Source organism: Macrotis lagotis, chromosome 4 (genome assembly GCF_037893015.1).
Source record: "Macrotis lagotis isolate mMagLag1 chromosome 4, bilby.v1.9.chrom.fasta, whole genome shotgun sequence".
Classification (NCBI taxonomy): domain Eukaryota; kingdom Metazoa; phylum Chordata; class Mammalia; order Peramelemorphia; family Peramelidae; genus Macrotis; species Macrotis lagotis.
In genome coordinates, this window is record NC_133661.1 from 271,460,316 (window position 1) to 271,472,242 (window position 11,927).

Below are 11,927 nucleotides of genomic sequence, written 5' to 3' on the forward strand. Positions count from 1 at the left end.
GGATCCGGAGGATCATAGAATAAGTCTACTTGTATTCCTTAGTCTGGAAAACCAGGGAAGAGTAAGTTTTACTTACGTGGAAATCTTGGTGAGAGATCTTCATAGCATAGGGCATATTGGGTTCTTCTTTGGCTTCCACAAGACAGCCTCCCAAAGGTATGACACCCTGAGCAGACAACCAGAATATATCACCTGGGAGTCAGACTGATTGCAGTATTCTATTGAAACACAATACCCTACTCTGAGGACCCCAGACTGGAAATCAGATAGAGAGACCCTTGGGCAGAGGATTGAAGTTATTGATGGTGAAGGGAGGTGGGAGGACCTGAGGAAGAAACTTAATAGCAATAGGATATTACAGTTCCTTGGTCAACTTCCCTATCTTAGGAGGATTTAACTGACCCAGTTATATCTTAGATCAAATAGAGCAGCAATTCCCTGAGATTCCATGACTCCCTGATCTCAAACTCCTTCAAGTTTGAGATCCTATCCAGATCCAAGTCCAGTTTACCCATGGTGACCTTTTTGCTCTTCTTCTCAAATGCAAAACTAGGACACATGAAGTGGCAAAGGTTACTACTTTCACAAAGCCTAATTAAAGCACATTTTTTCTCATTTTGAAATCAGTTCTGTTATAAAACCCAAGACATAAGATCTTCACAGACCCTGTTAGATCTTTCTTGTCCTCATTCTAACTCCCATCGATCCCCCTCACCCTCTCTGCTCCAATCATGAAATACTATGGACTCACCTTAGGATGAATATTGAAATATTTATTGCTTTCAAAGCTTTTCTTTTCACTTTCTGAGTAGTAAAGCAGAAAGCTCTCTTTGATGATGAAAAACCTAAAGTGGGGAAGAAGGGGAAGACAGTAAGGAAAAGGAAAGAGAGTCAAGAAAGTACCTTGACTAGGAGTCTAGGTGGCGCAGTGGATAGAGCACTGGCCCTGGAGTCAGAAGGATCTGAGTTCAAATATAGCCTAGCTATGTGACCTTGGACAAGTCACTTAACCCCATTCCCTTGCAAAAAACAAACAAAAAAAAGAAAGTACCTTGGGTTCAAGAAAATGTATAGTGTTGATGCAATAGTGAAAAGTGGAGATGTTCTATTGGTACCATATACCTCCCTAGCCCCCTATAACCTCTCTAGCTCCCAGTAGTAGTCACTTTATAAATTTTGGATTGAATTGGACACCAAAGCATCCCTGTGTTCTAGTACCAATAACTTTCTATTTCTTCCCCCCAAGAGACAGCCTAGAATCCCTGAGCATCTTAAAACCACAACTGAAGGTCAATGTTAAACTGGAAAATTTCCAGCAGAGGGCAACCAAGCTGGTGAAAAATCTTAAGTCCATGGCAAATGAAGACCTGCTGAAAGAATAGGGAATGTTTAGTCTGGAGAAAAAAATTCATTAGGGGACATGATAGCTATCTTCAAATACTTGAAATAATTGCATGGAGAAGAGTTTTATTTTGTTTTATTTGGTCCTACAGGATAGGAACTTGGAGCAATAAGAAAAAATGGAAAAAAAAAGACAAATATTTTTACTGCTTACATAGCAGTCTATTGGAAAGTATATCCTGGGTGTGCATGTGAGACCATTCTATATAATTTTATTTAACTGTTTGATTAAATTTTTTTTTGTTTTGAACAAATGTGTTCTCTGAATTGCTAGTAAAAAGTAAACATTTTTTCACAACATGACATATGGAAATATATTTTGCATGTCTGCACATATGCAACCTTTATTAAATTGCTTTCTTTCTCAACGAAAAGGGAGGAGAGGCAGATTGGAGAGAACTTAGAACTCAAAATTGTAAAAAAATTAAGTTTAAAAACTGGTTTTACATGTAATTTGGAAAATATTAAATTTTGAAATAAAAATTTTGAAGAATTTTCAAAAAAAAGGAGAAATGTACATGAAAGTAAGAATCTACATTCAGTTTGGTCTTCCTTTTAAGTACATAATAAATTCAAAATACAATTTTTTAAAAATTGCATTACTAAAAAAAAAGCAAACACATTGGGAGAGGGGGCTCATAAGTGGCAGTTTTGAACTAATTCATAAAATGCATTAAACCTGAATTATTTTCCAGTCTATACTTAATTCTTTGTTTACTCATTCACCTCTTCCACTATCAACATTCATTTACCAAGCATTATGTTCAGTCCACTGTGCTATAAACTCTGGGTAATATATGACCAAAATAAGAGAATTCTTGCTCTTAAGGCATTTTCAATCTGCTGGGGGAGTCAATATAGAGACACACACACACACACAAAATAAGTAAATGTAAGAATCAGGAATAGAAAATGTTCTGCCTTTTTGTTTTTTCTTCCTATAGTTTGCAAGAGTCAGACACAGGGAGGAAGGATTTGCATCTAGAATATACTACAGCCAACATGGCACTGGTAGGAAAAAAGAAAACAAACCTTACTCTCTCCCAAAGTTTTATAGGTCAAAGGCATATGAAAAAAAGGACCAAAAAGGAACCTTGGTCTGGGGAAAGAAGGCAATTAAAGAACCATGAAGACAGAGAAGGGGAAAGCTTCCATGTGAAGTGCTGGGTCAGGAGGTGAGAAGGGCAGACCCGTGGAACTATAGGGTTGCTATTGGCAGCAAAAGCAGATGGCAGCTGCAGAAATGGTATTATGCAACTGAGAGAGACAGATAGTAATTGTGGAAATGGCAATCATCTGAAACAGCCGAAATATTCTCAAGTCCTCCCAGTTACTAAACATGCACATGATAGTTGTTGGTTGAAGAATAAGAGCAAAACTACCACAGGTTTTGTGTGTGTGTATGTGTGTGTGTGTGTGTGTGTGTGTGTGTGTGTGTGTGTGTGTCTGTGTCTGTGTGTCTCCTTTAGTTCTCATCTCAAGAGAGATATGAGAAGTTTGAAGATGAATGTTTTTTCTGAATAGGACTGGACCTGGGAGTAAGTATGATGTAATAAACCAGAATCAGAGTCAGAAGAAATGCATTCTAATCCTAACTTTGACAAGCTAGCTATGTTACCATGGACAAATTATTTCTCAGGCACAGTTTTGTCACCAATAAAATGAAGGTAATCATACCAGCAATATCAGTCTCATAGGGTGACAGTGAGGAAAGACCTTTATTAAACATTAAAGTATTTAATAATGAATAATTATTGTAAAGGTCACTGATTTTTTTCCTTTGAATAAGAAATAATAAGAATGTTTATTGTTCAAACAGAAATTACACTAGTCAAACACATTTCTGAGGCCAAAGTACCCAAGTTTTTGATTAAAATAATACAAACTAGCCCTGAGATTGATGCCTCTTCTCTTTCTGCTATGCCAGTTATTTATTTCTGTCCTACGTCTTTACTTTTGATATCTCAATTTCCTTTTTTGGCCTTAATCTCTGAGATGAATGCCATTATAAAACCAGAATTTATTAATTACCTGTTATGTAGAAGACATTGAGCTAGGTGCTGGTAACATGACAACAAAAATATACACATCAATGTCTTTGCAGCGACTATCTTGCCCCCTTCCCCACCCCTACTTCTTGACCTGGAATATACTTCCTCTTCACCCCAACTGGCTTCTCTGACTTCTATCAAGATTCAACTAAGTTCTCATCTTCTACAAGAAACTTTACCTACTTCTCCCCTAGGTCCTCCTCCTCTCCCCTCCTTTGGTGCCTTCCTTCTGAGATTACCTTCTAATTCCTCCTATATGCACATAATTGTTTGCCTCCACTATCAAAATAAGAATTCTTTGAAGACCTGGGCTGTTTTTTTGTTTTTTTGCCTTTTCTTTGAATCTTCATAGCTTATCTCAGAGCCTTAAGAGCATTAAGCATTAATCATTGTTTAATGACTGATTGAATTGTTTCTGAAAGCTTGGATGGATTCAGGCCAGGGGTTCACTCTTGCTCAGTTGAACCCTGGTTGAGTTTTGTTTCCTGAGAAAATGACCATCAAACTCCATGGAGACCCCAAATGACTCTCAATCCCTATGGAAACCACAATCCTCTGTTTCCTCTATCACATACCCTAAAAAAGTGTGCTCCCCAACAACCCACTGCTGGAGTCTATTCTGACCCATCCAGACTTTCCTTCCTTCAATGAACAGCTTTACATTCTCCTCCATTCCTCTCAATTGTGGTTCTCCTTTATTCATTGGCTTTCTGACCTTTCACTTTCCTGCTGACTAGGGAATAAAAGGTCACTTCACTGCCTTCAGGAGAACATACCTTTGAGATAAGATATGTTAAAGTACCTTGCAAACCTTAAGCTATGTAAATGCTAATTGTTATTATTATTTCCATAAAAGAAGGAGGAGTACTGAACCAGTACAGTATCTAGAGTCAAAAGTCAGGAGTATCTGGGTTCAAATCAGGTCTCAAACACTTAATAATTACCTAGCTGTGTGGCCTTGGGCAAGCCACTTAACCCCATTGCCTTGCAAAAGAAAACCTAAAAAAAAAAGTAATTTGTTAAGGTGCTGGGGATACAGAGAAAGGCAAAACACAGTTGTCCCTGATCTCTAAGAGCTCCAAGTCTAATAGGGAGACAATCTACTAATAATTACGTATAAACAAGATATATATATATATATACAGAATAATCCAAAAAGAAAAACACTAGAATTAAGGGGAATCAGAAATGACTTCCTGTAGAAGATGGGTTTTTAGTTGGGACTTGAACTAAGACTAGAGGTGGAGGTGAAGCAGGAGAGGATGGTGAGCCAGTGAAAACACTCAGATTTGGAAGATTGAGCATCTTGTTTGAGGAACAGTAAGGAGACCTTGATCAAAGAGAATATGGTGGGGCATAACTTGCAAAGAAATGGAAAGTTTATAAAGGGCTTTGGATATCAAGTAGAAAATTTTATATTTGATCATAGAAGTAAGAGGGAGCCATTGAGATTTATTGAGTAGGGGTTAACATAGTCAGACCTGCACCTTAGATCAGTTTGGTCACTGAATGGAGGCTAGACTGGAAAGAGGAAAGATTTATGGAGGAGGGACTGATTATTAGGCTATTGCAATAGTATAAATGTGAGGTGATGAAGGTCTGTACAATGACCATGATGGTGGCAGTGTCAAAGGAAAGGGGAAGTATATGAGAGATGTTACAAAATTGACAGGCCTTGTTGAGTATGTTATGAGTAAGTAAATATCCATTTGTTAACAGTGATGATCCCTAAATGTCCCATTTCATTTCACTCCAGACCTGAACTACACCATAATGTTATATACAAGAGTATGCTGATAAATGCTTTAATAACCAGTTTTCTGAAACAAAAAATGTATGAAAGACATACTCTCAGATTTAATCTGAGCTATTAATATTTTTCTCTATCATGTTCTTAATTGTAGACAAAAAAAAATAAATCAAGTCCAAATTTGTATTATTTCATGGTTTAAATATTCTCCCTGAAAATTTAACAATTGTTTGTCCTGAGCCACTTTACAAAACATAATAAAACCACAAGGTAAGCAGTCCCAGTATTATCTCTTTTTGGCAGATCAGGGAATTGAACTCTGAGAGGAGTTGCCCAAGGTCACATGACTAGTTGAAATACAAGTAACCTCTCTGCTATAAGGTTCCCTCCTGCACCCCTTAATTTCTTGCCTCAATCCACAAAGGCCTTTTTGAGGTCATATTTACTTTGAAGGATCTATGATTTCCTTATTGGAGTTATTTCCTCCACACCTCGTAATTCTGGGCAGTTCTCATTTTTTCATAGAAAAGTCTAGTCATGCTGCTTCCTCATTTTTATATATTTTGGGGATATCAATAGATTGTCTTTCAAGGTTATTGATGACAAAAAAAACTAACATAAAGTCTTAAAACTTGTTGTTGAGTCATTTTTTAGCTATATCTGATGTTTCAGGACTCCATTTGGGATTTTTCTTAACAAGGATATTGTAGTGTTTTGTCATTTCCTTCTCCAGTTCATTTTTTAGGAACTGAGGCAAACAGAATTAAATGACTTGCCCAAGGTCATACAGCTAGGAAGTGAGGAGGCTAGATATGAACTCTCTAAGAAGAGTCTTCCTTTTGCCAGGTCCAACACAAACTACCTAGTTGCCTTCTTAAAGCTTGCCTTCTTCCCAAAACATTTTCAATTTTAAAAGTGGCCTCTTGGAACCCCCTAATGTCTTAACTCCAAATGAAAGGAATTATAGGCACAGAAATAGGCCAGTGAATGAAATATGTTTGGAGAGGGAGCAAATTTTAAGACTAAGCAGTCACAGTCAATGTTATTCTGTTGTATAAGCCTGGCCTGGAATTTATTTTCGAAAGTTCATCAGGTTGGGAAGTTAGACAGTAACTGAAGAATTTTGTTCTACTCTTTCAGGGATCTTGTAAGTGGTTCATAGGACTAGACTCCCCTGGGATTTAATCTTAAAGAGATAGTCATTTTTTTCCCTGCTTAAGTTATCTTTGTTAATCCTTTTAGGTATCTCACTCTAGCATAGCAGATCTTTTTACTTTGGAGGGCTCCAAGGGAATTCTAGAAGACTGTCCAAAGGGCATTCTCTAGTAGTATCAACAACAGCCAATAGAAGTGAGATAATTAGAACATTATTCTCAAAGTGGAAGGTGGAGGAGGGAGGTATCACACAAAGCAGGCAAAGAAGATGTCATATTACTGCTAATTTTTTTGGTTTAGTTGTGTCTGACTCTTCATAACCCTGGGGCCTATGCTATTTCATGGGGCTTTTTTTTTGGCAAAGATACTTGAGTGGTTTGCCATTTCCTTCTCCGGTGGATTAAGGTAAACAGGTTAAGTGACTGGCCCAGGATCACACAGCTAGTAAATATCAGAGGATGAATTTGAATTTAGGTCTTCCTGAGTTTGGGTTTGGCACTCAAGCCACTGAGCCATTTAGTTCCATCCTGTTTCTGCTAATAACACTAATTATTATTAGTATTGTAGTTGTTGAGGTATTTTTCAGTCATGTCTGTGCCCTATGTGGGATTTTTTTGACAAAGATGCTAGAATGGTTTGCCATTTACTTCCTCCAGCTCATTTTACAAACGAGGAACTGAAATATTTCAGTTCAGTAAATAATTAATTTACCCAGGATCACACAACTAGTAAGTTTCTGAAGTTGGATTTGAACTCATGAAGATGAGTGTTACTGATTCCAAGCCAGGTGCTTTATTCATTTCAACATCTAGCTGCCCATTATTAGTAATACCCATCATATTAGCTATGCTATTTCACAAAACAAATCAAATTCCCAACAACCTTTGTTGAAGGAGGTCAGATTAGAAGATGAAAGAAAAAACAAGATCCAGTGGCTTGAGAATCATTTAAGATTATATCCTAAGAAGGGGCCCAAGGACTTTACAAGATCTAGGTTCTTTCTACAATCCTTTGAAGAAGACCAATAGTTCAGTTTTGCAACTGGACAGAGGTCAATTAAATCTCAGAACTAGGATTAGATTCTGGACCCAAAGTCTTTCCTATTTCCCTATTTCTCACTACAACAAATTTCAACTTAGCTCTTTCCTTGGGGAAGAAGACTTTTTAATAATAAAGATATCCAATTTCAGATTAATAAAGCTGATCATCTTCTGCACATCCTCAGATAGTCATCTCCTAGACCATAGAAGAAAGAAGATACTGCTGCCCACTTCCATAGAGGTTTTGGGAGAAGGGTGCAGGGACCTGAGGGTAATACAGAATCAGAGAACTCTGAGAACTGCTTACTCATGAAGGAAGAGGCTGCTCTGCAGCTGGCACAGCCCCACTCTGTCTACTGACTCCTTGCTTTAGGCTGGGGATGATCTGCTCTTCCTGAGCTTTCTTCACTATGCTATTCCCATTGCTACTCCAACAGCACCCACCTCTCCTGCTGTTCAAACCCTTTAAGCTCACAGTCTCCTAGTTTCCCACCTGGAAGAGACCTTAGAGGTCATTGAGGCCAATCCTCTTTTTATAGATGAGGAAACTGAGACAAGTCAAATCAGACAGTGGTATAAAGTAGCAAAGGATGTTAAAAATGAAGATTTGAACTCAGGTCCTCTGACCCCCAAATCCAGTAGTAGTTTTTCTACTAAAACATTCTGTTCCTTCCTTCACATACGTCCGAGGGTTTTTGTAAATGACAACATTTAAATTCATCATATTTTCAACCCTCAGCATTTCCTCCAAACCTTCTACCATTTCAGAAATAGTCCCTTATTTTCTATGAATTACAAAAGAAATTAATGCCCTAATTTTCCAGTTTCCACAAAGGTGGGACTACTTGCACAGCGATGGGAGGATCTCTCTGTCTGCTTTCTTTCTCCCTATCCCTCCCTCCCTCCCTCCCTCTTTTCTTTCTTTTTTTCTTTTTTACCCAATGTTATTTGTTTATTTATGTCACTAATTTTTTTAAATTTTTATTTCCCTCTCTCTTTTCTGCTCTTTCTCTCTCTGTCTCTATTTCTGTTTCTCTGTTTCTTTTTTGTAACTTTTAGGGGAAAGAATTAAACTTAATGAGCATCCAGGTGCTTTTGTCATGTATGTGAGTCTTGGGAGAAGATGAAGAAGACCCCAACACATCCTCAGCAGCCAAGGAAGAAGAGGGCTAGGCCAAAACCAATTGCAGAAAAGAGAGTTGATCATGCCTGCAAAGAGAAGGTCAGTCCAACAGATCCATCCTGTCCCATTAGTTATTTATGTTTTCTCCTGACATACCAGAGCACTGAACCTTTTAAAGACAAGTACCTTGTCAAGAGGGTATTGATTATTCTAATGATACTGCTAGTTGCAATTGTCAGTGGTCTATAATTAGCTGCAGGCCATCATGTGGAGGGAGGGAAAGGAATAGGGCTGCTCCATTTTACAAGGTTATGATACTGGATCTCTTCTACATACCCAGTCTTTCTAAATTAAACGGTGCTGGAAAGATTTTTATTTTCTTTCCAAGACTCAGAGGATTATATCTATAGACTGGAAACTCTCACTCTTTTCTACTCTCCAAAAACAGCTTGATTGGATGGGGCAGAATGATTCAAGCCCTGGAGTAAATCTGTGTTGAGGTCCCTTTTCTTCTGCCCAATATGTTGGGGAAATCAGGAAGCATCATGGTGTAGTAAAAAGAACATGTGATTTAGGGTTTGTGGATTTGAATTCCAGCTCTGCCATCTACATGATCTTGGGCAAGTCACTTGTCGAAGCTGCAGTTTCCTCATCTGAAAAATGAAGGAGTTTCCAGTTCTAACTATAATCCTAAAATGATGGGTTTAACAGTATCAGGGATAGTTGAGTGGAACCTAGAATGTAAACATGATCAAGGGGCATTGGTCAGAAGGCAGAAATACTGTAAAAGAGATAGTATCACCAACACTATAAAGCAGTATGAAAGAATCCTCTTTGGAGGGAGGGTGGATAAGATTCTTTCCCTTGTTAGTTATGCAAGATGTCCTGGGTCAGTGTCACTCTTTTATCAAATTTGCCTCTGAAGATCAGAGGAAATCTCTAACTCTAGTATGTACAAGTGTTCAGGCAGCACAACCTAATACAGTCACTCCACCTTCCCTAAGATCTGAATTCAAATCCGGCTTCAGACATTTACTAACTATGTGACTCTGGACAAATCACTTAACCCTATTTGTCTCAGTTTCCTCATCTGTAAAATGAGAAGGAAATGGCATACCATTCCAGTATCTTTGCCAAGAAAATATAAATGGGGTCATGAGAAGTCAGTCATGATTGAAGAAACCCCCCCACCCACACACAATTTTTGCATTCAAATGCCAAGCCTGGCAATAAGAAAATCCCATGGAAAAACCAACTCCAAAACCTTGATCTTGTGAAATATCATCTTGCTAATTCAAAGTGGATCTGGTTAATAGTGGACTTGTGCACTGTCTCCAGGGATCAAAAGGTTCACTTCATTTTAGATTCTCTCAGGACCTTTCCCAAGTCCATATCCAGCTTTCCAAAGGTTTCTTGTTAGACCTCTCCCATGCCCAAGGTGGGGGGGAGGGGAAAGTCTAAGTTCAGTTTTTATATACTGCTCCATCCCAAGCTTTTTAAAAGCATTACTTTCATAAGCAGACTCTATCAATTATTGCAGCTTGTTAATCCTTTGCCTAAGAGTTAATCTTTTGCTAAGTACCTGATTTGGGGGGCACATGGGAGGAGAGGAAAGATTGAAATATCCAGTTTAGAGCTGAAACTAGGGTGGGGTAGCCTTGTTCCAGCACCTAACCTGGGAGCTCTTTCTCCTCATACTGGTCTGGAGATCATCATTCTCTCCCTTTTCTCTCCATTTGGGTCCTCTGTTTACCCATGTCCCTGAGGGGTTTGGAGAGTGAAGTTAGGCTCCAGGGGAGGGCAAGGTATTGGGGTCCAATGGAGTCCAGGGGAAGGGCTAGGCTACCATCTCTCCTGGCAGTACTGTATCTACTTCACTTTCTCTTGTACAGTCTGTCTGTACTAGTTCTCCCCCAACTGAATTTGCCCTGAGAGCCAGGTCCACCCTGTCCCCCACAAATATGAACTTAGCCTGGCATATTGGTGCATAGTGAGGCTTATGAAGGCAATGAAATCCAGGAGTAGTTTTATAGTGAGGTCTCTCTCTCCGACTAAAGGACAAAATTTCTTCTAGCTCAATAAGGAAATGTGAAATCTCCTCCCAGCTCCTCCAAGCAACTCAACCCTTCTGTATAAGGTGACCCCAATTTAAGCTGAATAAATGTCTGCATTTGGGCTGGTCCTTGGATCAAAGAATCATTTTCACTTATACCTCATAAACAGAAGTCTAATTATTCTCTTTATTCAGGTTAGTATCTTAGAGCACTCTCGGGACAAATATTGCCAAATGCTGAAACCAAATTCCAAAAGGGGCAAATGAGGACTGGAAAAAGAAGATGCCAAGGTCATATACGAGGGAAGGGCAGAACCAGGTTGAATTAAGTCTTATCTTGATGTCAGTTTATTGTCTGTTCAAGGGAAGCTTTCCTCAAAATCAAAAGTCGTTTCCTCACTTCCCTTTCGTGCCTCTCTCCACTCCTCCCCTATCCCTGGAGAAAACATGCTCTCTTTCCCGCTCCATCACTCTTACTCCAGCTGAAGCCCCAAGCATCCTAGGAACTCACCTTCTGGACCACTTGGCTGACTGCCTCCCAAAGGGTCTTTTCCAGAGAACGCCATAGAGTTGCACTTTGGTGCTGATGTCCAGAACATCGGCATCTGCCTGTTCCATGGAAGGGGAGGGAGAAACTGAATTGGATTTGGAAGCGAACATTTTATCTCAGCGGAATTGCCCCCTGCCCTCCACAAAACTTCCCTGAATCCAGTTGCTCCGGGGACTTGGCCGAAGACAACAACCCAGGATAACGATGTCTAAGATGGTTGGGAGCCAGAGGCAGGTGAGAGCCTACAGACTGGATCAGTCCTCGGCTGTTCAAGGCATAGTCGATATTGCTTTCCCGGTTGCAGAGATGAGCGAGGTTTCCTCTCACTGTCTGGTACATTAAAGCCAAAAGATCGACAGCCAGCCACTGGGGGAGCAGAGCTTTGTAAAGAACGGAGGGAAAAAGTGGAGCAGCCACCTTCCAGATGAAATGGAGAAAAACAGGTTTCTTACTCTGTTGATGCGGAAGGCAGAAGGGGATGGAAGGAAGGATCCCAGGTTGGAGGAAAAGATGCTTGAGCTTTGTCTGTAGTCTCCGACGCACCAAAACAATTTCCCTTTATCACTCCCCGCCCCCAGCCCAGCGCCTTGCACACACCCCAATTCTGGTGGCCTCTGATTGGCTAGGAGTAAAAGATAAGTCAGGGGCCACTTTAGATACTCCAATCAGAGTCCCTTAAACCACACTCTCTAAAGATCTCTCTGTTCCCAATCTCAGAAGGTCAGAAGATGAATTTTCTTACTGACAGCAATCTGAAAATAACCATTCAATTAATAGAGCACTTCATGATCTTAAAAATAAAGA

At 39.5% G+C, this 11,927-nt stretch overlaps 1 protein-coding gene across 2 annotated transcripts in view; it reads right to left on the reverse strand.

Annotated features, from left to right (window-relative positions):
- PLEKHD1 (pleckstrin homology and coiled-coil domain containing D1) overlaps positions 1-11,689 on the reverse strand; it is a 51,156-nt gene extending 39,467 nt beyond the window's left edge. Inside the window, exons 1-4 of one of the 2 annotated variants that reach the window (XM_074236031.1) lie at positions 11,576-11,675; positions 11,085-11,489; positions 752-845; positions 77-166 (exon numbers count right to left, since the gene is read on the reverse strand). In XM_074236031.1, coding sequence (XP_074092132.1) covers positions 77-166; positions 752-845; positions 11,085-11,233 — 333 coding nt within the window. In that variant the 5' untranslated portion in view covers positions 11,234-11,489; positions 11,576-11,675. Of the gene's footprint in view, positions 1-76; positions 167-751; positions 846-11,084 lie in introns of both variants that reach the window. The other variant, XM_074236032.1, reaches the window with a different exon arrangement.
- Positions 11,690-11,927: the final 238 nt, after the last annotated feature.